Source organism: Bombus vosnesenskii, unplaced genomic scaffold (genome assembly GCF_011952255.1).
Source record: "Bombus vosnesenskii isolate JDL3184/JDL3185 unplaced genomic scaffold, Bvos_JDL3184-5_v1.1 scf7180000013349, whole genome shotgun sequence".
Classification (NCBI taxonomy): domain Eukaryota; kingdom Metazoa; phylum Arthropoda; class Insecta; order Hymenoptera; family Apidae; genus Bombus; species Bombus vosnesenskii.
In genome coordinates, this window is record NW_022882985.1 from 348798 (window position 1) to 376744 (window position 27947).

The 27947-nt window shown below is 32.6% G+C and overlaps 7 protein-coding genes and 1 long non-coding RNA gene across 20 annotated transcripts; 4 read left to right on the forward strand and 4 right to left on the reverse strand.

Moving 5' to 3' along the window:
• Positions 1-38: 38 nt before the first annotated feature.
• LOC117236453 (coronin-1C-A) lies at positions 39-5154 on the reverse strand. Of its 7 annotated transcripts, none has more exons than XM_033499429.1 (6): positions 4941-4960; positions 3288-3496; positions 2650-3131; positions 1215-1593; positions 887-1132; positions 39-824 (listed from the first exon to the last, which is right to left on the reverse strand). In XM_033499429.1, the coding sequence occupies exons 2-6, from the start codon at positions 3483-3485 to the stop codon at positions 645-647; spliced, it is 1485 nt and encodes a 494-aa protein (XP_033355320.1). In that variant the 5' UTR covers positions 3486-3496; positions 4941-4960; the 3' UTR covers positions 39-644. The 7 variants fall into 7 exon arrangements, with proteins under 7 accessions (XP_033355320.1, XP_033355319.1, XP_033355317.1 ...); XM_033499428.1 differs by lacking the exon at positions 4941-4960 and adding an exon at positions 3849-3865; XM_033499426.1 differs by lacking the exon at positions 4941-4960 and adding an exon at positions 5061-5154 and having other exon boundaries at positions 42-824; positions 3288-3493.
• Positions 5054-5585, forward strand: LOC117236457. The gene is made up of 2 exons (XR_004493856.1): positions 5054-5191; positions 5283-5585. It is a non-coding gene; the product is annotated as an uncharacterized LOC117236457 (long non-coding RNA).
• An 859-nt stretch (positions 5586-6444) lies between these two features.
• LOC117236551 lies at positions 6445-9752 on the forward strand. The gene is made up of 5 exons (XM_033499612.1): positions 6445-6774; positions 7284-7664; positions 7741-8019; positions 8090-8583; positions 8663-9752. Exons 1-5 carry the CDS (start codon positions 6607-6609, stop codon positions 8811-8813), a joined length of 1473 nt encoding a protein of 490 aa, XP_033355503.1. The 5' UTR covers positions 6445-6606; the 3' UTR covers positions 8814-9752.
• Positions 9667-13013, reverse strand: LOC117236553 (dnaJ homolog subfamily C member 7). 5 transcript variants are annotated; one of them, XM_033499616.1, is made up of 11 exons: positions 12883-13013; positions 12704-12762; positions 12314-12405; positions 12115-12239; positions 11849-12037; positions 11656-11774; positions 11269-11587; positions 11033-11198; positions 10811-10957; positions 10586-10738; positions 9667-10496 (listed from the first exon to the last, which is right to left on the reverse strand). In XM_033499616.1, exons 2-11 carry the CDS (start codon positions 12718-12720, stop codon positions 10408-10410), a joined length of 1416 nt encoding a protein of 471 aa, XP_033355507.1. In that variant the 5' UTR covers positions 12721-12762; positions 12883-13013; the 3' UTR covers positions 9667-10407. The 5 variants fall into 5 exon arrangements, with proteins under 5 accessions (XP_033355507.1, XP_033355506.1, XP_033355508.1 ...); XM_033499615.1 differs by having other exon boundaries at positions 12852-12992; XM_033499617.1 differs by having other exon boundaries at positions 12879-12975.
• Positions 13014-13132: 119 nt separating this feature from the next.
• On the forward strand, positions 13133-17307 carry LOC117236549 (eukaryotic translation initiation factor 3 subunit C). The gene is made up of 12 exons (XM_033499610.1): positions 13133-13263; positions 13574-13679; positions 13773-13905; positions 13997-14281; positions 14401-14498; positions 14568-14695; positions 14776-15186; positions 15261-15470; positions 15539-15692; positions 15754-15969; positions 16044-16860; positions 16969-17307. Exons 2-12 carry the CDS (start codon positions 13587-13589, stop codon positions 17100-17102), a joined length of 2679 nt encoding a protein of 892 aa, XP_033355501.1. The 5' UTR covers positions 13133-13263; positions 13574-13586; the 3' UTR covers positions 17103-17307.
• Positions 17206-19752, reverse strand: LOC117236550 (vacuolar protein sorting-associated protein 33B). Its single transcript, XM_033499611.1, has 6 exons — positions 19256-19752; positions 18962-19185; positions 18377-18883; positions 18072-18302; positions 17666-17991; positions 17206-17583 (listed from the first exon to the last, which is right to left on the reverse strand). Exons 1-6 carry the CDS (start codon positions 19411-19413, stop codon positions 17320-17322), a joined length of 1710 nt encoding a protein of 569 aa, XP_033355502.1. The 5' UTR covers positions 19414-19752; the 3' UTR covers positions 17206-17319.
• On the forward strand, positions 19736-24211 carry LOC117236548. 2 transcript variants are annotated; one of them, XM_033499608.1, is made up of 10 exons: positions 19736-19932; positions 20334-20452; positions 20559-20804; positions 20914-21035; positions 21104-22486; positions 22567-22776; positions 22860-22969; positions 23044-23258; positions 23324-23580; positions 23645-24211. In XM_033499608.1, the coding sequence occupies exons 1-10, from the start codon at positions 19771-19773 to the stop codon at positions 23728-23730; spliced, it is 2910 nt and encodes a 969-aa protein (XP_033355499.1). In that variant the 5' UTR covers positions 19736-19770; the 3' UTR covers positions 23731-24211. The 2 variants fall into 2 exon arrangements, with proteins under 2 accessions (XP_033355499.1, XP_033355500.1); XM_033499609.1 differs by having other exon boundaries at positions 20914-21029.
• On the reverse strand, positions 23752-26786 carry LOC117236552 (sorting nexin-30-like). 2 transcript variants are annotated; one of them, XR_004493877.1, is made up of 8 exons: positions 26547-26786; positions 26233-26388; positions 26020-26130; positions 25746-25910; positions 25476-25671; positions 25126-25400; positions 24629-25047; positions 23752-24411 (listed from the first exon to the last, which is right to left on the reverse strand). XR_004493877.1 is itself a non-coding variant. In XM_033499613.1 (7 exons), the coding sequence occupies exons 1-7, from the start codon at positions 26709-26711 to the stop codon at positions 24688-24690; spliced, it is 1428 nt and encodes a 475-aa protein (XP_033355504.1). In that variant the 5' UTR covers positions 26712-26786; the 3' UTR covers positions 23752-24687. The 2 variants fall into 2 exon arrangements, 1 of the variants encoding a protein (XP_033355504.1); XM_033499613.1 differs by having other exon boundaries at positions 23752-25047.
• Positions 26787-27947: the final 1161 nt, after the last annotated feature.

Here is a 27947-nt window from a genome sequence, read left to right on the forward strand (position 1 = left end):
GGATTTTTTCATTCAAAGATATATAAAATTTTTCTCAATCAATTATATTGTTTTATATTCACATTTTTTTTTATACAAAACAAATGATTTCCTTTCACGATGTCAAAAAACAGATTAGTCAAAAATACTCAGTTCCTTATTATTTGTTACTCGCAAAAGTTCGTAAAATAGTGATTTTTTATCTTGATTATCTTATGTAGCATAACTTACATATGAATTATATATTATTCATACCAGAAATAAAATAATTTTTCATTATTTTACAGCGATTTATCTCTATAAACGATAGACACTCGTTTCATCCTGAACAGTTATAGGGTTGAATATACATAAAAGTCTTGTGTATTAATTAGACATAAAATAACATCCGAAATCTTAATGCTAGTAACAAGTGAATTCACATGTTGACTATGATCTAACAAAATAAGACATGTAAACATAGTACAAATGCACAGGATGTATGATGAATGGATGTACAATAAATAGCAAAAATCATTGCAAAAAAATCAAAACACACAGCGTAGCTAATACCTACTATTTACACAAATTGTTATATCAAAATATATGATCATTTTTATTACACAATTAATTATGTTTTTTTTCTTTTCGTATTATCCTCTTGAGCCCAAAACGTGAGCTAAAAATTACACTTCGTCAGATGCAAGTACTTCTCTATCAGTGGGTGAAGATGACTTGTCTTTTCTCTCATCTTCTTTCATTTGAAGAGCAACCGCGGACTCAAGCACCCGTATCCTACCCTCATGTTTCACAATCACCGCTTTTAATTTTCGTATTTCCTCACCAAATTCTTTTAAACGTTCTTCCTGTAAAACAAACAACCATATGTTCAACAATTTCGTCAAGAATAAAGTTACGAGTAACGTACAGTAATGCCTGCCGATGCTTGTGTAGTATTTTGTGCAGAATTCGAGGAGGCAACTTTTGCTCCTTTGCTCAATATGTTTGACTTTTTATGTATTTTCAATTCGTTTTTGGCTACTGAGGGTTGATAACCGTCCCTCAGAGAGATCAGTATGGGATCCGCATCGGTTCCATTTTCCCACTCTTCGGCAGAAATCGCAGCAGTGTCGCCGGGGGTATCGGGATACAAATCTTCTTGAAATAATTCTGACTGGAAACGAATAAACGATATTAAAACGATTAAAAAGAAAAACGCTTATTTATTCAGTATTCAGAATGTGTATGAATTGTACCTTTCTTGGTACAGTCATAGAGATAACCTGGCAAAAGCCTGAGTTGTTGAGCCGGTAAAATCTAGTTATTTCACAGCTATTAACATCACAGCCTCGTTTTGGCATCATTCCTATACCTCGTTGAGGATCAGGAGTTTGAAACGTATTGATATAATGAACAAAGGGAGGTTCAGGGGTAATTTCGAAATATCGAATCACAGAGTCACCCTTCCCACATAAATACACTAAATTCGTGTCGGAATCGTACAAAGGAAACATAACTCCGTTACTTGTATCCAATTCGACCATAACTATAGGTTCACCTAACATATCTGGAGCACGTAGGGAATATTGCCTCTCAGACATTTTACTGAAACCTGTGGTAAATATCAAGCCTCCCCTGAAAACACATTAAACACACATCTTTGTGGATACAGTTTTATATATATTCATAGATACAAATATAAGATCCTACAAAAATATACAAATCAATAAAATATATGTTTAAATATTATATCCTTCTCTAATTTAATAATTTACTTTTATTGTTTTTTGAATTATCTTATTCAAGTTAATCATCAAAACTGAATAACATCCACCTTGTTACAACATTTGAAAACTGTGTCTTTTGTATTAAATACACACGTGTGAAATAACATGAAACAAATAAAATAATTATGAAGAAATAGTGTTGTTTGCGCAACAAATTATTTCAACTTATATTTTAAGCAGAGATCAGTGCACCAGCTCTGTCACTGAATTTTGTAAAATATATATACCTGAATCGATCTGTCCGTTTTTCGAAACAGATATTACCAGCATTCAAAACTGCATTAATGATTTTTTAGATATTAGCGTAGTTATTTCACTGTATTCTGTACTTGTTTGCCAACATATACGAAATGTTATATTTTAAATGATATATATACGATACTTACTGAAACTTTTATGCGGATACTACACAGTGGACACCTTGATATTTGCATTTATTAAGCTGACATCCCCCTGACGAGTTGCATTTTCAATCTTCAAGTTTTCCATTAAAAAATACCAAATCTCGCACTACACAAATTGGAAAGACCATGTGATAATAAAAAATAAATGTATTCTTAACGAGCAAATAGAAGTATCAATCACATGTCATTAAAAGATACTATAGCCTGCCATAAACATAGTCTGTTTTGAGATAAACATCACATTTATCCTTACATTTATTGTGTAAAAAGGCGGATGTATATTGTTTGATGATTATTTAATGTGGAAGATATGTTGATAGTGTTTTGCATAATCAAGGTATTCATTATTCCTAAATACATATTTCGGTAACATTTATTTGAAATTTATTGGTTTTCATGTGCACAATGGTAGAAATATTTGTGATTAAATATATGTATAATTAAAAGCTAAAAGGGCTTATCCACATTGATAAATACCTACTGAAAAGAAATTTACATACCTGAGAAAGATTGCACGAGTTGCTTTACTACCTTCGTGCGCAATGGCTTCTTCTAATATCTCTCCAGTTCTTGGATCCAAAATTCGAATCTTTTTATCTTTACAAGTAGTAACTACTCTGGAACCATCCCAATTCCAACATGCAGAATAAATCATATCTGGATGACAATCTATTCGTACTATGGCTTCTCCTGTGCCTACATTCCAAATCAATACAAGATTGTCAGATCCAGCTGTGAGCAATATGTTCAACGCTGTAGGGTGCCATAATACAAGGCCAACTCTGCGCTGATGCAGCTGGAGATCTACCACAGATTCAGTTAATGTCCTAGAAATACCACCATCAGGTATTTGCCATACTTTAACTACGCAATCTTCGGAACCTGATGCTATGATATTATCATTATGAGGACACCATGCAATGTCTAATACAGGACCTTTATGTCCACCGACTAAAGGATAATCTGCTGGTATTCGACCTACCTATAATAATATAAAGATAAAATATAAAATAATAAAATTAACGTGAGAATTACTTGCTAAATATCTAATAAAATAACAAATAATATACTAGTACAGTGCTTAACTTGAAATTGAAAAAAAAACGAAAATGACAGGGAGATCGAGGGTGAAACTTACTTTGTTATGCGGTAAGACTATGAAAGCACCACCGCCTGCAGATTCTACGATGATAGCGAGAAATTTTGGATTCACGGCGCAAAAGGTTGAATCCCATGAGGACTTCGACACCCTTATATTATCGTAACATTGTTCACGTTTTAAAGCCGTCCCGTACACGTGGCGGAACTTGCTGCTGCGCACCACACGGAAAGACATATCTGCACCTACTTTCGGTGACAAACAAAAAGCGAAGGGAACAATGATTAACCTAAAGAATAAGGATGGTACTTTGCCGTGTGCCGGTTATTATGATTATTTTAATAAATTATTGTTACGTGTCCACCGCCAACGTGGGCGTCGCGTGGACCATCCCCGTTTTATAAATAGATTCCCCACCCTTGACGTGTTGAAATGAGCGCGACTGAAATAAGAATATTTTTCGAATCTCGACTTTTTACTGTTTATAAGTTTAATGTTTCTCCCCCAGTCTTCTCGACCTCAGGACTGCCAATTATCACGGATATCTCGAAAATATTTAATAGACCATAATTGATCAAACGAAAAATAGATCTGATCCACCCGAAATAAACCGGCCGCCGCTTTTATGCGACGATGATTCACACCGATCGTCATAGCGTTCCTGAATTTACATTACTGTACTCCGTCCGGTCCCGTCTAAGGCATGGATTGCAATCCAAATGCTTCGTTATTTCGATATTTTCGGACGAACGTTTGATCACTAAATTCGCGGATATCGTGATTTTTGACGTTATGCCAATATCGAGGAGCAACCCGGGGGAGTATCGAAATTTCCCCACTGCTGGAGAACGCATTTAGGTCAATTGTATTCTCCGTTCGTGCTCCAATGAAATATCCTTCGTGAAAAAAATTAACATATTAGAAATCAGATTATCTGTGTTCAACTTAAGAGCAAGATAAGTAGAGCAGAATTGTTTTACAAATGCGAGCAAAACCACAATTACAAATGCGATTTACCTTCGACTATTTAAAGAAATACATCTATCATTCCCTCTGAATGTCGTTCTTTTATCTCACCCCGGTACGTTCGATGAAACAAACGAAAATCTTATCAATTAAAACAACTTGAACTAAAAACTGATTTTCTATATACGTGTTAATAGAAAGCTAAATAACGGAATAATTTCAACGTCCCGATTAATCGTTCTGCTATCGTCAACGGGTTGACGCCGACTGCTATTCTCTCGCGCTAACTGTATCTAATCTACCACGTGTTTGTATACGCCACATGCACATACGCAACAGAGATATTCACGCGCAACTACGACTCACGATTAACTATTACATTATCGTATTTTACAGATAAGAATGCAGAGCTGCATTCATCGGATGACGAATACTCTTTTTTTAATTCGATCAACACTCGGAGGAATTTCAACGTTCCCGCCGACTAGCAATAACGTTGTAATTCAGTGAACGACCACGTAGTAGCGCTATTGACACGAACGACTGGATCATTTGAGAGCACCTTATTTGGAAGTGCGCACCCTGCTCCTGTGAATACCTACCCCCGAAGCTACTTCTTCTGTCACATTATCAGTTATAAATCTGTATACTTGTGAAATATTTTCTATGATTAGTTTCTTGTCTCACCCCCCTTGTTTTTTTTGTTTGTAGCACTTGTATACGTACGAATTAAGCGGGTTACATATACACGAGGTAGAGAAAATCGTCCGATCTTTCCGTGAACGCGACGAACTTATCGTGCCTAGATAATTTTTTTCAGAGTACGTGTGTAAAAAGAATCCTCACCGAGAAATTTTTTTCCGATGACAGCCGATGCACGCTTTTGGAAAAGAACTCTCCCCACCCCCCAAATCTCACGCGCTAATGAGGATGATGGATGCGCGCGCTTCTAAACGCAATATGGCGCCTCACGGCGCGTAATATTTAAACTTTTGAGTCTCCTGCACATTGATTTTTTACATTGTCATTGATACATTACCATTAAGCTGGATTTTTATGCATTTACAGGAAATTTGAAGCTGCAATTGCACAGAATGTACGAAATACGGCAAAATATATAAAGTATAATGCTTTCTATAATACTTAGTAGGTTTTTCAATCAACAACAATTTTCTAATGAGGTTCTACTTTTTTTATTATATTCTGAAAAATATGAATTTTTATAAAAATTCGTAGACTGGTAATAAGCCACAATATATAGTGAAACCATCTTCAGCCCTAATTGTATGTTTAAAACTTACTATTCATGCTGTATACTAGTTTTTATATAAATATATGTTTCCAATAAACGTTATGTAACTTCTATATACATTTACGAATTGGTTTTAAACTTTGTTATTATAATCACGATAATCATGTCTCATTACAGTATTAACAAAATTTCAAAAAGTTTCGTATAATGAAGGTAATATATCCACAAAAAGATTCTGTCATAAGTGCTCAAATATTTTTGCGTGCCACTGTACGTTCTTAAGCCAGATTTACACCTTTTCATATTGAATGATCATCACGGATAGTTCATCGAAAAACATCGTTTTCTTCCGCATTTCATTTAAATTGAGTAATGATCAATCTTTTCTTTTGATAAATTAAATGGATGATTAATTCGTAGCGAAACGATATTGTCTTATGACTATGCCGTTGCAAGTACGATATACTGAATCCAATCATTTCACACTCCTATGATACATACCATACGAAATGAATATAGATTTGGCCTATTCTTACTATTTTCTGGGCAATCCTGTATTAAGAATCTTAATAATAAATTCTTTAAGACAGGGAAGAAAACTATCACATTTTGTTTCAAGATCTATAGGATCAACTTAATAAATTTGAAGAATATTTTAAACTAATGAAATGAATTCAACCAGTGAACTGGTATAAATACTCCGGCTTTCATTATTCACATTTACCGTGAAAGAGATGTAAATTCGGCTGTATTCAATTCATTCAAAATAAGCTTTACTTTGTTGACTGGTCACCTCACTATAAAACGTAACTGAAAATATTATTTTTCGATGAATAATTCGCTATAATCATCCAAAGTGAAAAAGGTGTAAATTCGGCTTTATCTTTCCTGAGTTCTGACTAACCAATCCGATTTTCGAACATAATCTAGTGAACAGTTAATAGAACATACTTAAAAGGGAAATTATTTGGAGGGGCGGGTGGGATTCGATTTGTCGCGAATGCAACACTTGCTTTCGTATCATTCATGACAATATTCTAAAAAGTTGCATATGGTTGTATGCATGTTTGTTGTTGTGAGTGATGATATGTTTAGATAAGAGAGTGAATTTGTTAATACTTTAATATTAAACTGGTAGAAATGGGTAATCAAGCAACACGTGGTGGACATGTATCCACCAAGAAGGCTGATGCTGTGGTTCATGTTGGTGATAATGCAAACGCAAACAATCTTTCGAAAAGTTCCTCAGGGACCGAATTAGAAAGTAATTCGCACATGCAGTTCTTTCCAATTGAAAGTCTAGCGAAGGTATAGGGTCAATTTGTAATTACTATTTCTTCGTAAATCGAACGACACAGATATATTCGATATATCGCAGAAGTATGTCGATCGTCTTTTGAAAATCATTAATCGTTACAAATATTTGTTTCACATTTTAAAAACGCAAATTGATTTGTATGGTTCACGAATAATATTCAAATTATTTCTTAACTAATTTATTTTCGATCCACTTTTCCTTTGACAATCTTTATAATTCGTATAACCTACGATGTCATGTTGCTGATGTAATATGTTTTTCGTAAATAATATTTTTGCGTTGCAAAAATTAATTTAGATCATCTCTGGTCTTTTCCCAAAAATGTGAATAAATATAAAACTGTTTGTCATTTCTTTCCACGTTAATAAAATAAGATACTATTACTTTCTAGTTTGTAGATTTATCAACATTAATAATATCTATTAAGGTTTATTAAGATTTAATATTTATTAAAATTAATTTTAGAAAGCATGTATTAGTTAGATTGTTCATTTTGCAGATTTTGTCTCATTTAACTCACGAACAGGAACGTATAAATGGGATAACAATATCTATATTTCAATGCTATCTCTTCCCCAATTATCCAGAGTTAGGTGAAAAATTATTCAATTATCTCCATCATGCTGCCAATGTTAATACTACGCACTTGAGTGCCAATTCTTTCAAACAACAAGCAGAGAAGTTCCTCTCTGTAATGAGTGATCAAACTGTATTAGAGAATTATGTGAAGATGTATTCTGATATAAAAGGAGATGGAAGCATAAATCCTGATGGATTGAAGGCTTTATTGAACATTTCTTATAATATTGCTATGGATAGTAGCGGAACCTCCCCCTGTATTTATAAAGGTCAAATAATTGATTCAGCTGTATCATCGTGTGTTAGTAAATTTAATATTTATTAGCATTATTAACCAAAACCTATACAAAACTAAAACTATAGAATGTGTATTACAGTTTCATGGCAAACATACTTTGTCTGTGAGTTATGTGAGCAACTGGATCTGGCAACATTGTCCACGTCTAATATATGGCCCTCATCGATATATAATACATGTACTAACAACTGCTTACAGAAATGGTAAAGCTCTTTTATCCAAAGAACAACCACAACCACATTTGGAGATACCAACACCTATATTGGAGCAACCAGATTCTTTATGTTTTCCACAAGTTTTGTTACCTATGAGCTACGTGTGGTTATTATCAAGCACACTACCCGAATGTTATCTTCAGGTATATTTTCATTTGAAATTTGATATATACTTCACTGAATTGTAAAATAATAAGATAAATATATGTTTAGACAGATGATTCACCAAAAGATGTTACTCATGCACTCATAGCTAAAAGAATGGGCAATGTGTGTCCTAGACACTGGACATTATTGTACAATAGCTCAGAACATGGAACAGGAGCTAATCGATTTCTTTACCATGTATTAGGGTACAGAGGACCCACTCTTTTATTCATACGGATTGTTAATCCAGATGGAGATACTTTGCGTCCTACATACTGCATATGTTCAGCGATAGAATGGCGTGAAAGTCATCTGTATTGGGGTGATGAAGATTCGATGGGCATTGAATTGTTTCCTTCATATAGGGTTATTGAAAAAGGAGCTAAAGTGTTATACTTGAATACTGGTATCAGAGGTTATCCTCATGGATTACGGTTCGGAAGTAATCCTCGCTCGCCGTATATTAGTATAGATGAATCATTCCATTCAGTTAGTATAGCAGGTGCACCTTATCCGATTGCTAGCTTAGAAGTTTGGGGTTGTGGAGATATGAAATTAAGGTATCTTTTTTTTTGTTTTTTTTCTTATATAAAGATGAATAGATTTCAATAAAAAAAATTAATTTGAAATATTTTATAGGGAACGTCAATTGGAAATTAAAAAGTGGCAAGTGAAGGAAGCAGAAAAGCAGAGGACCGTTAAACTGACTGCTAGAGATTGGAAAGATCATCCTGATCGTTACTTACTTGAATTGGCAGGTAGGGCATCCTACAACGAATCAAATAAATAGTCTCAATATAATATTCTATTATAGCACAAAATTAATTCAGGATTTTAGTAGATTATTTGTATATATGTATATATCATTAAGGATAGTATTGCTTGAATGTGTAAGTACTTATGCTGTATGTGTAAGATTGCAAACACCATATTTGATTTACAAAGTATGAAGTGCTATAGTATATAAACTGTACAATAACAGGAGGAGGAAAGTTTCTTAATTTATTACTTATTTTTTATGAATCAGTTACTTAAACTAAAATCGAAGTACTTCAAAAACCTAACATAGTATATTTTTAAATAGTACTTTCATGCTCAATAATATTAGCATAAAAGATACAAAGCTCCAAAAATATTTAAGATGAAAGTGTGCTATGTTATATAGCGATGATTGAAAATTTGCTTTAATAAAACTTGTCTAATAACTGTAAACTTTCAATTTTTAATAAAATATTAAATATACACGTGTATTTGTTAAAAGTATAACTACATAGGTGCTACTGCATATTTTTATGTGAGTTTTAGATAAATGTGTTTTGGTTGTGTGCGTTAAATGTGAGCTATTTGATTCAACCAACTCAGATTTATGTAACTTCCGGAATTTTGTATCTTTTTGTATTTTTAAGCTGTGACCATTATGGCGTGCCTTATATACGTACTTAAGGAATATAATGAATCACGTTAGATATTAACATTAGATGCGTGCAAAAATGAAATAAAAATAACAAATACAACTGAAGAACTAGTTGCGTCCGAAATCTTATTACCATCGGAGAAAAAAGTAGTCATTACTGGATAATTTATTTTAAATGACTAATGTTTTTTAAAATAAAATTTGTATTTACATAAATAAAGCAATGAAATAGCGAGCAAGATTTTTTATTTTAACGATTATACTGTATGAACAATGTTATTTTTTGGTTAAGGAATAAATAAGGTATTTAACATATTTTCTTGTTTTTTAAATCCCGAAATAATGCTCATGTTTAATATAATTTTTCTTATTTTATTCAGTTATTTCCTTAACTCTATGCTTCAGTAACTATAAATGAAGATCGTATGCTTTTTCAAGAATTTATTGCTTAATATAACGATATTCAATGTAATATATATTTCTATAGAAAGACGCGTATAAGATCATTTATCATTCCAAAGATAATTTAAACATTGTATAATATATAAAGTAACTTGAGGAAATTGATTAATTGCTGTGACATTTAGCATACTTTTTAACATCACTGAATAGAGTAAGGGAAAATAACTTATAACGTAATTTTCATAAGTACTTATATCAATACAAGTATATGCTTTATCAGAAACATATCTATTGAAGATCACTAATATGATTTTCAATATACATTCACACTTACTGCAAAAAACTCTACATATATATCAGAATATCATATAAGACATATTTACAGTTATTTAAATAAATATATAAAACTATATCTCTCTAATAGGTTTTATATATATTATTTATGCTACCTGATAATATGGGATGTGCTACGAATGGAAGATAAACAAATCCAATATATTCATCTCTAGAATGAAATGATCTTTTGAAACAGTAAGACAGTAGAAGAAAACATATCCTTGGAATGCTGTTAACCAAAGTGGAAAGTATAACCGTCTGTACGAAATTGATAACCATCATGTTGAAAGAATGTCTGAAACACTACATTTGGATCGATATCTATAAAGAAAAAAAGTTAATTATTATACCACATATACTGAACTATCTATAAAATCTTATACCAGCATAAATTTACGGACTGTGCGAACCTTGGAATCCACCTTCAGCATCATCAATGTCGTGTCCACTATCGTAACGCGACCGTTTCTTAGGATCAGATAGAATACCATAGGCTTCTCCAACTTCCTTAAACTTCTTTTCTTGTTCTTTCTTTTCTCCTTCTGTTGCGTTAGGGTGTCGGTCTGTACATAATAACGTAAAGATAGATTAACATAATTAAAATAAACTGAATAGGCACGCATTTTCAAGCTTACCAGGATGATGTACCATCGCTCGTTTCCTATATGCTTTTTTGATATCATCAGTAGATGCATTCTTATCAATACCTAAAATCTTGTAGTAATCTTTCCTCTTTGATTTTTTTAACGCCAACTTAGCTTCCATTAACAATCGTTTGTTATCTGTCAATATTTAATAAATTAATATGTTATTATAAAAGTGTTTATTATTGTAAGTAAAATATGTATCTTCTTTACCTGAACTTTTATCCATTTTATACACTTTTTCGAGATCACGAACAGCTTTTTCATATTCTTTGAGCTCCATATAAGAAGCTGCTCTTCTCAAGAGTGCTTTAAGATACTTTTCATCGAGTTTCAGTGCTTCCGTACATTCTGTTACCGATTCATTTAATCGATTTAACTATAGGGTTATGTGAAAATGTTAGTAATTTTTATAAAATCGATTTTAATAAAATATGAAAATATAATACCTTTGCTGCGACCGTTGCTTTATTAAAATGGAGTTTTGCATTTGTTACTATATTTTGAGGATCTATAGTCAAAGCTTCTGTATATAATTGATATGCTTTCAAATATTGTTCCATTTCATAAGCAGCATTGCCTTCTTCCTTTTTTTTTTTCAAATTCTTAGCTCGCTTATATATTTCTAATGCTTTAGCATGGTCTGGAGCCAATCTAAGTACTTGTTGGAAGTGTGCAAATGCTCTGTCAATATTATCTTGGAAATATAGGCACATAGCACGAACATATATAGCATCTGCATTTTGCTTATCAAGATGTAAGATATCACTGAAATATCATTGATATTAAATATAAAATAATTTTGATTACTTTAGGTTCATGAAAAAAGCAATTACTTTGCTATTTCCTGTGCTTCCTGGTACCTGCCCAAGAATACCAAACATTCTGCTTTAGTTAATTTAAATCTTGTGCAACGATTACTCACATCACAACAACGATCCATACAATATACAACCTACAAGTATTATATGTTAAACACTATTATCTATATTACTAAGTACATGTTCATTCAGAAGTTGAGCCACAAACCTTACGATAATCTTTAGCATTATATGCAGCATCTGCATCCTTAAGAAATTTTTTCACATATTCTAAGTCTTTTTTCTCTGTGGTAATGCCTATATTCTCGGGATCAATCTCTAATAACTTGGATAAAGTAGTCTCAGCTTGAACTATGTCACCCAAAATCAGACAACATTTTATAATTCTTACATAAGCCTAAACGTAAATGAATTGAATTAAAAGAATGTTCATTTCTTTAAATGTATTTTTATGTATCTTTATGTCTAACGTACTTTGTATACTTTTGGATCCAATTCAATACATTTCTTCGCATCTTTCAAGGCAAGAGGATATTTGTTAAGCATCATGTAACATGCAGCTCTGTTTGTGTAAAGTTGTGGTGTATTTGGGTATAATTCTAAAAGGATATTCATTTTAATCATCTATAAGGTCATAACATCATAACAAATTTTTAATTGAACAAATACTTACCAATAAGTTCACTGTACTCTTTTAATGCTTCCTTGTATTGTTTTCCACCATAAAGTTCTTTGGCAGTTTGCATTTTTGCATGTTTGGAACATCTATGTATTTAATATTGCACTGAATAATTTGATAAAACATAATCATAATCATATAAACTAAAGCCATATCATCTTTTACCAAGTCAATTATGTAACCCCATAAAAAATATTAAAAACATAGGGTCAATATAAAATTAAAACGATTATTAAGAGATAGAAAGAATGTTTAAGAATTTTGAACGATATATAAAGAAAAAGATCGATCAGTCCACGGTATATATCATTTCTGCTTATTAAAAAAGTAACATTTAATAAATTAAACGAAGCGCGACATTATATATTCTCGGTCTTTACTTACTCTTTAATAGTAGACATTGTCGAATGTTTTGAAATATACTTGTGTATATTCCTAGAAGACTGAAAAATAGTAAGCGTAATATTTCATGAGATATTATATGATATTCCTATGTTCATACATAGTCATTTTATATTATTATGAAACTTACATCTTTGTAACAAAAATATATACGTACTAACCCAATCGGTTTATTCCCTTCGTGCAACAGTCCTACTCCCTTTAAAACTACCAACAGAAGGGCCGCATTTGTAATAATGATCCCAGGAAATTAGTATATACACGTTCCAAAACGCATCCAAAATGGTTTAAAAATCTAAATTAATTTTAAATTAATTATTATTTGATACTAATCATTAGTGCGATAATTAATCAAATTTTTGTCCTAATAATAATTTGAATAAAAAAAAACATCAAGGAGAATTTGAAAACTTTCCACCATTTTTTTTGGAACACCTTTCATCACAGCAATTTTATGATGTATCAGCCTTTAATGGCGTTGTCATTCTAACCTGTGGCAGTTTAACCATTTGAAGCGAAAAAAACGATCAATTTTGTAATACGTAAGTTTATAAATGAATAAATAAAATTATATACTTTTACATCATTTTTGTTAATAGCAATGCGTGCTCAACATAAACTAATACTAATCAAACTATTGCACCATGTGCTTAAAAATTATCGCATATACAGAACAGATTTTCTTATTACATGCACAGTTCAAATTTCAATTTTATTATTATCATATTATATTATAAAATTTTATAAATAAATATATGTAAAAATTTTTATTAATAATAAAGTATATACATTTATATACCACCTTTTCAAGTATTAAACATTTACTAAATTTGTTCCTTTTTTCTGACACAGTATTTTTCTAAACATGAGTCGTTTCTTTGCTACTGGATCAGATTCTGAATCTGATAGTGCTTCCGAGGAGGAGCAGGTTCAACGAGCACCGACTACAGCTTTTACTGTAAATTTAAACATTATAATATTTCATTATTTCCTTTTTTATACTGTGGCAAACATACAAAATTTGAATTAACATAATGTAAAATTTTTTCAGTTCAGTGATGAAGAAGAAGAAACTAAGAGGGTTGTACGATCAACCAAAGAAAAAAGATACGAAGAGATTGCAAATCTCATCAAGCTCATAAGAAATTATAAAAAGATCAAAGATATGAGTAGCATGTTGTCCAGTAAGTGCTTACAAAGTTTAATGATATTAAACAAATATAAATTATTCATAAAGTATTCATTTAATTAAAATCATTTATATTGTAACTATAGGTTTCGAGGATTTAATGCGTGCTTATCAAAAAGCTCTGCCTGTAATAGCAAAGGAAGAAGGTGGTCAAACACCACGTTTTTACATCAGATGTTTAGTAGAAATGGAAGATTTTATCAATGAAGTATGGGAAGATCGTGAGGGTCGCAAAAATATGTCAAAAAACAATTCAAAGTCATTGACTTCATTGCGTCAGAAACTGCGTAAATATAATAAAGATTTTGAAGAAGATATAGCAAAATTCAGAGAAAATCCAGATCAGGATGATGATGAGGAGGAAGAAAAACGTGAGTCAATTTCACTGATAGTATTCAATAATATTTCAATTCAATAGTAATTCAATAATATTTACTGATGTTCTAATTTAATTATTTAAAATAAAAATTAATCATTGTTTAAAATCTAGCTGAGGAAGTTATAGAATCTGAGGAAGAGGAAGACAGTGCAGTTCCTTTCAAAAAGGCTGGATCAGAAGCAAGTGAACCAGATACTTCTAAATTTAAGGTTTGTTATATGTAATAAAATATTTTGTGACTTCCTTTTCTTGATATTAACAAGATTATACTTTTACAGAAAAGCATAGCTGATGGAGAAGAAGGTAGTGAAAGTGAATCTGACTGGGGTAGTTCTTCAGATAGCGAGAGTACAAGTAGTGAGGATGAAGGTCAATATCAAAATATACGTGAACGGTTTATCAAAAAGTATGTTTAACTCATTCACACAAATAGATGAAAGTAATAATTAATTAATGTAATATTAACATTGGCATATTCTGAAATAGAGTGACAGATAAAGAGGAAGAAGAAGACAAGACAAAACGAAAGGAACAGCGAAAGGAACGTAAAGAAAAGGAACGGAAAAAGAAGAAAGATGAAGACGACGAAGAAGGTGAATGGGAAACTGTCAAAGGCGGTGTAGCCATTCCATCCGAAAAGCCGAAAATGTTTGCGAAGGATGCAGAAATTAATGTTGCTGCTGTCTTGAAGAAACTTTCTGAGATCATCGCGGCTCGCGGTAAAAAACGTACCGATCGAAGGGAACAAATTGAACTTTTACACGAACTGCAATCCATAGCCGATACTCATAATCTTGGACCAGCAGTAGCTGTAAAAATTAAATTTTCTATCGTGTCCTCTATTTTCGATTACAACCCAAAAGTATCAGATGCAATGAAACCTGAATATTGGTCAAAGTAGGTATTATATTCTAAATTTTTAGAATATGAAACCATCCCAATTTATGAATTAATAAATTATTTTTTTGCAGGATACTAGAACGTATCACAGAAATGCTTGATATGCTTTTGAACACGAAAGATATGGTTATCGCTGAAGTGGTATCTGAGGATGCAGAAGAGTACGAAACTCCGCCTTATAAAATACATGGATGTGTGCTAACGTTAGTAGAACGTTTAGATGAGGAATTTACTAAGTTATTAAAGGAATGCGATCCACACAGTAATGAATATGTAGAAAGGTATGTATATATATTTAAATAAATTAGTAAATTAAAAATGTAGACGAAAATATTCACCATCTTTTTAGGTTGAAAGATGAGAAACAAGTATCCATGATAATAGATAAAGTTCAAGAATATTTAGAAAGGCAAGGCACAGTTTCTGAACTTTGCCGCGTATACCTACGTAAAATTGAACATCTATATTATAAATTTGATCCAAATGTTCTTAAACAAAAAGAAGTAAGTATATAATTAATATTTTACAGATAAAAATCTAAGAATATAATATATACATATTCAGGGAGAACTTGGTCTAGACGTTGCAACATCTGTGCAAGTTATGGAGAAGCTTTGTAAATACGTTTATGCTCATGACGGGACAGACAGACTTAGAACTCGTGCGATTCTTTCTCATGTTTATCATCATGCTCTTCACGATAACTGGTTTCAAGCACGTGATCTTATTCTGATGTCCCATTTACAAGAAACCATTCAGCATTCCGATCCAGCTACACAAGTTTGTATCCTTTATAATGAAATTATGCTTTTCCATATTCTTATAAATTTTTTCCCCTCTATTTCCAATTACAGATTTTATACAACAGAACTATTGCTCATCTGGGTTTATGTGCATTCCGTCACGCGAATATTAAAGACGCACACAATTGTTTAGTTGATTTAATGGTGACTGGTAAAGTAAAGGAACTCTTGGCACAAGGTCTTCTTCCTCAAAGACAACATGAACGGAGCAAAGAACAAGAAAAAATCGAAAAACAAAGGCAAATGCCATTCCATATGCATATCAATTTGGAACTCCTTGAGTGTGTTTATTTAGTTTCTGCCATGCTCATTGAAATTCCGTACATGGCTGCACATGAATTTGATGCGAGGAGAAGAATGATTTCCAAGACATTTTATCAACAGTTGAGATCAAGTGAACGTCAGTCTTTGGTTGGACCTCCAGAATCTATGAGAGAACACGTTGTCGCGGCAGCAAAAGCGATGCGCAATGGAAATTGGTTGGCTTGCAATAATTTTATCATTAACGAAAAAATGAATGCTAAAGTTTGGGACCTCTTTTACCAAGCGGACAAAGTTCGTGACATGCTCACAAGATTAATCAAAGAAGAGGCTTTAAGAACGTACTTGTTCACGTATTCCCACGTCTATGATTCGATTTCTATGCCAAAATTGGCAGAGATGTTTCAACTGAAGCGACCTGTTGTTCATTCCATCATTAGTAAAATGATTATCAACGAGGAACTTATGGCATCTTTGGATGATCCAACAGAAACGGTTGTGATGCATCGCAGCGAACCAAGTCGTTTACAATCTCTAGCATTGCAGCTTACCGATAAAGTAAACAATTTCGTGGATTCTAATGAACGTATTTTCGAAATGAAACAAGGTAAGCTATGAAAACTTTAAGTAATTTTAAATAATTGTAAAATTGTAAAATGATTTGTATTGTATATGATTGTAAAATACTGATGATGATGAACGTCTTACGTCACAGGAAACTTCTTCTCAAGAGGAAATCAAGGAAACTTCCGTGATAGGCAAAATTATAATCGACAGGGACAAGATTGGGGCCGTCAGAGACGGGACCGTGATCGGGATCGTAATCGAGAAGAAAATCGAAATTATTAAAAATCAGGGAACATTGAATATTGTTTATGTGGGTGTTTAACAGTGGATTATCATTGTACCGTGTATACACACTCATGTGAATAATGTTGAAAATAACAGTATATAAATAATTAATCACTATTTTAGTGTATATTTATACTTCCATGTTTGCTACTATTTACATATAATTACTTTATATATAAATGTTACAAATTTTTGATTATCATCTTTAAGATGTTCATATATCTTGCACCTTCTCCAGCAATTTATTACCTGTTATTATATTATCCGAGGTTAGTACAAGTCGAATCCCAGTCGATTTTTCTATAAACCGGCAAGCAGTTATTTCGGCATAGGTAATACCACCAATGATACATATCACTACCATTTTTGGTAATAATGAACCACGTTGGCCACTTATGACGCAGTTTGATAAATTTGTTAACTCGTCAAGACTCTTAGTATCCTTTTCTTGATTCACAACAATATTTAATATTTGAGCCTATAGAGATGTGAATTTTTGTCAACTCCATTCAATATTAAACATTATCAAGTAAACTAATTTAATTAATAATATTACTAACGATTAGTGGTACGTAAACATTATTGAATACGTAACTTGCACACGAACGGCTTTTTTGCTCCATTTGCTTGTAGTAACTGGGTAACAGCTTTAACTTCTGTGCATTATTATTCCATTCACTGTTCCAATTTGGTAATTTGTGTAAAATATTTTCTGACCTATACTTCAATAAACTTATACTATGCAATTTATAAAATAACGGTATGTGTTTATAACCGTGAGCATGAAGATAAAGTTTTTGTATAGAATCCAGTTCATTTTGGGTAATTCCGTCGCTTGTAATCGATAATAAACATAATAAACGTAAGGTTCTTAGTGGATGATCGTCTGAAAAATGAGTTGTAAGATCGCGATGAATAAAATCATCTGAAAAAAGATAGTGTTGTCTATTAAAAGAATTTACATACCTACATATCTCTCAATATGACTCAAACACTCTTTCCTCTCTCTGCACTCAAGCATACATTTCTCTATTTTTTGCAAGGTTTGAAAGTCAGAACTTAATGTGTCTGCTATTAGCTGGCAAGCAGAAATATGAAAAGCAAGTTGTCGCGTTAGATCTCTAGTTTTTTGTAATCTCGTCGCTACATATCTTTCCATTTCGGATAACTTCATTGTTTGTATCGCATTCTGTTCCACTGATATGAACCATTAAAAATACTGCTAACTTTTATGAAAAATAAATTAATAAAAGAAATATATAAGAACATACATTTTAAAGATTTCGCTTTCCCATGTAAAATTGGAAAAACTTCGCTGCATGGTGTATCTCTTACTTCCCCGTAAATTTGATCTTTATCTGGATCTAGCTTAACTTGAGATTTGCCCAAAATACCTGTACCAACATTTATTTCCACTACTTCGTGTAATAATCCAGCGTAAGTTACAGGGGTTAAAAGTGGCGTAACTAAATCATAATTTCTGTCCATTATAATTAAAGCTCCTATTTCATTTTCTATATTAGAGGAGCCTAAACAGTGTTTCATTGACTCCATAATTTTGAACATTTGCTGACTATACTTTCCAAAGGAAAGTGTCAATTTGGGTGAACCAAGTATAAGTTGCAGTGACCATAAGCTACGTCCTAATGCTGGCAGTAATGTAGTATCTTTGTGATAGTAAAGATCAATAAACATACAGTTTTCTAAAGATAAGATGTTCCCATCTAATCTTATAAATTCCCAAGATAATGTTTGTAATGTAACTAATCCAGATAATCCTAAACAAACATTTGCATTCTTACCCTAATGGAACTGAGACAACTATTGATTATTTAATTGCATAATAAAATATTCACCTTCTTCTTCGATTATTGAATTAAGAACAGTGGGTACAGATGGAGTAACTAGAATATGATGATATGGTTGTACATGTGGTTTAATATTTGAAGGAATTTCTGACTGTATTTGATCTAGTACCCTTTTGCAAGCAATCAAATCACTTGAAACCAAAAAGATGTGTTGAGAATTTGAAAGCTTCAAGCCTTGCTCCATTTTATAAATCTTTTCAACGCCATAACGTCTAAGTCAAAAATAATATCATTTAATATCTGTTCAAAAAGTAACATGCCACATTAATTTAAAATAATTACTTGAGTACAGAAACTCCTACAAAACTGTCCAAAATTTTCATAAGTTTCTGCTCTATCACTAAGTCTTTGGTTCCGGGAATTGCGTCCAGTATTTCAACAAGTTTTCGTTGACTTATTTGTTGTAATACATTCAATCTATCATCCAACGTGATGTCCATATCTTTTTAATATATATTATAAATTTCGATAATTTGATAATAAGTAGTAACAAAATTATTTAACCACTATGAGTTATGAAGATGCTGCATATTTTTGTTCGATGACATGATATCGATGTAAAGTTAAAAACTATAATGGAATTCCAATGTTTTATTCGTCTATCAAAATTCTTTTGAACTGCAAGTGATTTTCAAACCACATCACATTAAATTGATACTTCTTTTAAAGGAAGCATAACAAACAACTCGACTAGTGCACCCATGTGGCAGAGCTTCGTAAACCGGAGTGAAACGTATTTTCCAATCCTTTCAATACTCACGCGTATGCGTATAGTATCTCAGTAGGGTTATTTAAAAATGGCGGACGCATCGTCTTCCGATACTACCTCAGATTGTTGCTATGAATGGTTCTCTGATATTACTTCCGAAAAATCGGAATACGTGATAGTAGGTCAGAAACCATGCCTGTCTCATCGACGCAGTAAAAGACATTTCTTACAGAAGCTATTTTTAAGAGAGGTAATGTTGCTTAACCTTCAACTTACTACGAGCGTTAATGAAATTGACAGACCCTAAATAACTGCCAAAATTCTGTGATAATGTGAAAAAAAAAGGAAAACAATTAAGACATGTCCAGGAAGAAAATTTAAATCGTTCCTCGGTGTTGTATGCTTGTTGTTAAATGATACATAGTGCTTAATATTTTATGGATGCAAGAAAAAATGTGCTTTTGTTCTTGCTCATAAAGTTTTTTAATCTCTCTTGTTTGTTCTCTACTGTAAATTAAATGAATTAATGATTACATGATACCTATAAGAAATAGAAATTAAAAAATATAAGAGCAACAGTGATCTATTAAAATTTGTTAATTAGAGAGGAAGAACGATGAGGGTATTATAAAAAAATATTAATTTTTACAGATCAGAGGTTGTTTATCAGCGCACAACTATGCCTCAGAAGAAAGACTGTTTGCTACTGTACCTTCATGGAGACACTTACCATTATTACATGTAATCCCAAAATCAGCACTTGAAGCAGGGTATGTTTATTACATGCGTAAATTTATATCACGAGGAAATGTAGTAAAATGAGAAAATGTTCATTCATTGAGAATCTTGTAATAACAATAATTATTATTATTGAAGACACATTGTAATGGGATTGACACAATGTGGTCAGTTTTTACTTACATACACATATACCATGGATGTGAGTGGCACTACCTCTTTGTACAAATACTTGTTACATTGGTGGGCCTTTACTCCAAATCATGTTGCACGTAAAGTTGCAGAAGTCACGCTTTTTGGTAATTACACTATCTACAGAGAACTTAGTATTGTTATATCTCAATGGCCACTGGAGAGGAATAAACTAGTGATACATGGTCTTTGGTAAGATTTCATTTAATTATTTTATTTATCAGATAAGTCTTCAAATTTACAAAGTAAATTAAGTAATTTATGAAGTAAGTGAAAGTAATTAATAAACATAAATTTCTAGTACAAATTGGCTACACCTTCAACCAACAGATAGAGCGTACTTAACAATAACTACAGTACCATCTCTTGAAAATTGTAAGGACTGTTTAAAAGTAGCAGCATCCTATGAAGAAGAAGGTGAAGGTAATATAACATTACATGTATAAAATGCATTGCAGTAAATTAAAAAATATTTGTTTGATTTTTTACAGAGCTTGCAGCAAACTGGGATGGTTGTGTACGGTGTAATTGTCTTCAACATGGACTCACTGTCCATACCACCTATGAAGTAATTTCTCCATATCCTAGGTTCCGTGCTACTGTCTGTTTGAATTACTGGAATCATGTGGTAGTTAACACAGGCAACTTTTTACATGTGCTCAGGGTGGACTTGGACATTCCAAAATCAAAAAACCAGAAGTCTAGCGATAAACAGGATACTGTAATTCCCGACACAGTGCCGTTAGACATGAGTGATGTTGAAGAATTGGATTACACAAAGACAGTGGAACGTTATGAGAGTTCCGACGAGAAAATAGGCACACCCGAATGCGCGGTGGATCAATCGCCGCGATGCGAGTCGAGTATAGAACATGACTTTTTAGAAGAACCAATTAAATTAGATGATAAGTTAGGTCGTGATTCATTAAATACCTCAAGCAGCAATCAAAGCGACTGTGCCTGTGATATAAATAAGTCTGCTGATGTCGTAGGTGTTAAGCCGTGCGAGTGTTCCGACAGCATCGAGTGTAAATGTCGAAACAGTAGTCCGATCTCACGAACCGAACAGCAAGCGATTTCTGTCAGAGACAAAATCTTACAGGACTTCTGTGAGGACATGTCCCAGGAACTCAATATTGGTAGTGATCTGATCACACTAGTGAAGCATCCCTCGTGTTCCCCACGGTCTACACCACAAAGACTTCCTTCCGATCTCAAAACTATGACATGGTCTTCGCCAATTCTCACACCACCCTCAGACATCTTGAGAACCCGGAATTCAGAGTCTAGTCATAAAAGCACGCGCAGTCAACGTTCTAATTCTCCTCAACCTGGCGCTTCAAAGGACAGCAATGTCAGTTCTGTTAATTCTCCTCTTCATTCGGTCTCTATAAGTCCATCCTCTTCATGTTCTTCGCGGTTAATGTCACCTCCTGTGTCACGATCCTTTCGTCATCCAAGTCCACGCAAAAGATCTAATTTACATTCTCCTCCTCCCATTGTGAGTTCGACGCAGTCGAGGACAAGAGCTACGCATAAGCTTATCCTCGAAGCTGAAAAGGCGTATGAATTTACGGACGAGGCGCAAGAGACTTGTGAAAAGCTTAGCTCATTCCGGAAACGAAGACTTGCTGATAAGAAGTACGAGTTCTGCGATGAAACTGAGGATGCCGAGAACATAGTTCCTTTCAAGCATATACGGGATCAATTTAAACATCGTGGCTGTTCAATACATCAGATATCGTCCTCTCCTACAATGTCACCCGCACTGCCAAACGGTAAGAAGCATTGGGTGGATTCCGATCAGAGTGAAACGGATGATTTCAGCGTTACTCAGGATATTGGTTTGTCGAATGATTTAATCATTGATTCAGGTAAACTGAATTGTCCATATCGAGGGGGCACTTCGATCTTATTGATAGATGAAGTCAATAATGTTATTTTAATTTATTAGCGGAAAAAAATGTGCTACGTCCATTGAATCAGAATCAACTATCCAATGGAGGCATAAGTAGAGATCGTTCTAATAAGCATTCTGTTAATTCCTCGCCATTAGTTCCAAAAATAAATTTACAGTATCCTAGTATAAAATGCACTGCACATTTCAAGAGAAGTTACATAGAACTTGATGATGAAATGATATCAGTTATTACAGATGTTGAAGGTATATTATAATTTCTATTATTTTTTGGTAATTAAAATAAAAACAAACAAGCATAAGCATTCATATATATATACATTTTACAGATGAGGAAACAGGAGGATATGTGAGTTACCAATGTGTGCTTCCTATGCATGTCCATGGATCTGGTTATGTTCAAATGCAAATGATTAGCAATAGCAAAGCTGAAAAATTGGTATTATGCTTAAAATTTGAATGATTTTATTCAACAATTGATAAGATAAATTTAAACAATTATCGAATTTTTAGATAGTACCATGCGTTTCGATAAATCAATTAAGTTTCGATATTGAAACGTTCTCTCATCATATTGCAGACTGGATTTGTATGAGATTTAAGAAGAAATATTGGCATTGTAGTGATTATGATATAGAAATAATAGATGTGTGTGCGTTAAGTGGTGACATTATCTGTCTATTAATAATGAAGATACAGGCTAGTGAAATTAGTAGTCAAACTCAATGGTTCGTACTAGTTTATGTTCAAGAATTTTCATTATACCTCAAATACTTATTTTGGTGAAATATAGCTCTCAAGAGAGAACACAGTATGAAGTGGGATGCAAATTCACATGGAACATTAATACAAGCCAATATAGGATAACTGATATATTACCATTGGAAGAAGTAAAAACCGAATCGTGGAAGCCAAATTGTATGAACGTTCCAAATTTTCGTAGTCCATTATGGAACCCGACCAGACGTTTAGCGCCAAAATTAAGGGAAAAGATACAACAACCATATGCGCACACAGTACGATTTTTGCATAATGAAATGACTTTGGCAGGTAAGCGTTCCAAATGAAGTAAACATTATTTTAAAAAATAAAAAATACATGATATATTTTTTAGGCGAATCTATAACTAGACTTTATGATTTGGATAACCTGGTGGAATTTTACATAACACCGATGCCAAATTACTCTTCGATTGAGTAAATAATTATCGACTAAACGATATGTCGCAAACAATAATTTATTTAGTGTTACAAATCTATGAGTTTCATCATCAATAAGATAGCGTGTACAATATACTGAATGTATTGGAAACATACCCCATACACTTATGATACTATTTCAAAAAATTATTAATTCCAAGCGTGAATAGCAACAGATGTAACACGTTGTATAGATTCTTACTGTGCTTTTTTCACGAGACTACCTAAATAAGTTGATTGTTAAGTGCCGCTATAATGGATTGTTCAAAACTTAATGACGTAGACTAAAGGTACTGAATAATAATACAACGAATATTACAAGCAGTTTGCTTGAACTTTGTAAATTATATTCTAGCGCTATATATTGATTATCTATATATTATAGATAAACTTTGGTAATTACCAGATATAAGTAACTAAGAACTGATTGTCAATGAATGTATTGTATATGGTCTCAAAGAAATGGAATAACTAGCAACAAATTATTTAGTACTTGGTCCCAAAATTAATTAGCAAAGGAAAAATATATCTCAACATACTTCTTAATTAATTTTTTATGCTAAAATTTGCTCTAGTTAGATTTGTAGAATTAAATACATTTATTTACGTTTTCGCGTTAACTTCGCGTAACCGTGTTGTATTATAAAGTCATTTTACCATAAACCTTTTTATATCTGGAAAACTGAAATACATATATAAATGTGCACAACGTGTGCGACTAATCACTGTATTGTAATGTATATAAGTACCGATTGTACTTTCTACAAAAAACATTTAAGATTTGAGAGATAAAGTTATTTAATTCGCTGAAGCAGCGACAATGAAACTGGAAAGGTCAGTTTCTTAAATGCAATAAAATATTTGTCATTACTGGCGAAGGATGGCTTTAAGTTTCTTACCTTTATAAATGCATAAGATAATTACTATCTGTATGTACGAAAGTGAAAGATTATAGAATTCAAACGGGAATCTTGATAGGTGGTCCTACGCTAACTTCGGATCCTATTCCATCCAGTTTCAAACCAGTGAGAATTTCTTCCCATGCACTCATACACTGCTGATAATGTCGAATTTGTCGATCTGCCATTGAAATTAACATATTTTTCAAATCCATTTGCTTTTCAACGTTCCACCTTTGTAAATCACTTCGGAGATTTTCGTTCGCACATTCTACACGATCTTGCAATAATTCTGTTTGCTTTGCTAGTCGTGGAATAGTTTGTCCGAGTCTTTCTAATTTTTCGTCACGGGATTCTGCCTTCCAAAGTGATCCACCCCAATTTTGGGTTGAAGAATTACCGCTTGTAAGACCCATTAGCTATTTGAATAATTAGTATCATAAAATATCGCAATTTATTAATAATAACTACATTTAAAAACAAAATGTAAAGTGCACCTGATCTTTCTCTAATCTTTTCTTTGCTAATTCTTCAACGGTCATTTCGTATTCAATTTGCATTGAGTCCCGTCGGGATAAAGCATTTCTAACTGCATCTACATATGAAATGTATTCTCGTTCCTCGTTCGTTACGTTTTCTAAGAGTTTCTGATGAGCCACTGCATTACATTCTATTGCTTTAGCAATAGCTAACAGAAAGGAAGCTAATTCTGGCTCTGAAGTTGCCCATAAGGTGAAAATTGGATGTAATTGATGCAATTCCAGCAAGTAGTCTAATAAAACATAATTTAATTGAGATCATAATAAAAAGTAATTAATATAACGAGTCAACTAATCTTTGGTTATACCTTGCCTTTCCTTATGTATACGATGATTTATTTTATCTACAGTTGCTAATTTTTCGCTAAGAGCTGTACAATAATCCCGAATTTGCTCAAATTCAAAATGACGCTGTTTCATGGTATATGTACTTGCGATATTTTGTAGAGAATCAGTCATTTTAACAAGAACATTTCCACGATTTTTACGATGTATAAGAAATTCCTAAAAAATATGGAAGTACAATATTCAAAAGTATATTGAAGAAATAAATATATAAGAGACAAAAATATTCTTACTGCAGGTTTAGTAGTCAGAAAAATGTACAGATTTTTGTCACAACTGAGAATTGGATGATTCACAACTCTGTTAAGAAATACATGTAACAACTTCATGCGTGCTATGATAAATTCTTTGGAATAACGATCTAACTGAGCAAGTAACGTATGTTTTCCAGGCATTGGCTGTAATAATAATATTAATATTTAATCATTCTCATAAGTTATGAAACTATCCTGGGGATAAGTAAGTAAACATAGAGTTAATATGGTTCAAAAATATATAATGGCTCACTGGTATGATATGTGTAGGATATAAATCCACTAATTTTTGTCGCAACCAAATAAAATCATTGTAACGTCTCCTGACAATGTATTCTCCTTCCTCAAATTCTGGTCTCATGGACTAAAATGATGCAAAAAGTTTATCATTCTATCAATGCTCTTTATCAATGCTGGTTTATCGTCCTCTACAGATATATAACTATAAACTTGAAATAAAACTTACTTTTGTTGTTATACGAAAAGTAATATAAGTTTCAAGCGTTTCAAGATGCTTCTGAGGATTGTCTACTTTTACTTGTAGATCTCTAGAATCTGTTTGAAAATCTGATATTTCTTGCTCTGGTAGAGTAGAGAAACTGTCAATGGAGGGAGAAGCTATCTGGAAATAAAAGTTGCATTAAATAAAACACGATACTAAACGTAAATAATTAAAGCTATTAACTGTATACAGTAAGACATTATGCAAAACTCGTGATTTTTATTTCTGTATCGTTGTAATGCAGTGACTGTCAAAGATATTACAGGTTATATCCTCACCACAGAACCCTCGACGGACGTGCTACAATTCGAAAGAAAATCGACATCGCGGCTTTCCTGCTTAATAACACCGCCGACTGCCATTGTGCTTACTTCTAAAATTGCAGAATCTTCCACATTCTTTTCACTCAAGTTCTCTACCTCGATTTCCGAAGAGGTCATCATCTTTAAACTGTCAAGCAACAGACACACAGCTTTAACAGCACTGCGTCCTGCGTCACAATGCGCAGCATTAGGTCAATCACGAGTACGATACGCACATTGATCATGTTTTAAAAACTGGGGGGCGGTCAACAAACAATGACGAATCTGTATCTTTTCAGGCCTCTAAAATCCTAATAAGATGTCATTCTATAAGTTCTAAGTTATCATAAGAGTACAATTATTTATAATAAATATGATGGGAAAGTTGGAGGAAATGTAGATGAAGCCGACGGTGTTTCGAAAGACGAATTAGAACTTTCTGACTTCGAATGATGATAACTTCCAAACGATTTATAAAAACATATTGCTCAAATTGTTAATTAATAAAACGCGACAAATTAAGGCAAATATTCCATGAAATATGTTTTTATAGTTATACTGTAACTTACTTTTGAAACAAGAGGGAATGTATTAAATACGAAGAATTGCCGCTATATTTCATCCTTTTTTTATTTAGATGACGTTTTTTCGATAAAATATTGGTTGTACCTTTATTTGCCTGATGCCTAACTAGGATTTTAGATGTCTGAAGGAACACGAATTTGGTATTTTTTGACCATCCTTTTTTTTTGAATATAAATAATTTTCACGTAATCAAATTAATCATTATTCCACATTACAATCTATAAGTGTTACAATTTATGGGCACTTTTTCTCTTACTAGATTCTTATAAGAGAAAAATCGTATATTGTTCTCTCTGTAATTGAAGAACTATAATCTGATCTTCAGTTGTTATGAAACGTGGTTGAAAAAATTTACGACATTCTGGAGTAAAGAGCAAATAATTTACGCCCGTGGAAACCGTATCTCGGGATACAGTCGACAGATTTTCCCGCGATTAAAACTCTAAAACTTTGGCGTGTACTTCGCAAAAGTATGGAGTGGCAGGAAGAGGACGAATACAATTCCATTTTTTCCAAGAGATATTCCATAATGATGGCGGAAGAATCCTCATTGCCGATTATTTATTATCGATCTCAAAATTTGTTGCCAAGTAAGTTTTACATTTACATATTTCCTACACCTGTCAGAAGGTTAAACGTGCAGCGAAAGTTTATTTAAAATATAACATTTTTGTCATTGGGTGTAAACATATTTAGTTGTTTTAGGAAGATCTCATACAGGTTATTCGTTTTTGTTACGATAATAGTAATCACTAGACTGCGGATTTTTATGCATTTTTATATTTTTATGAA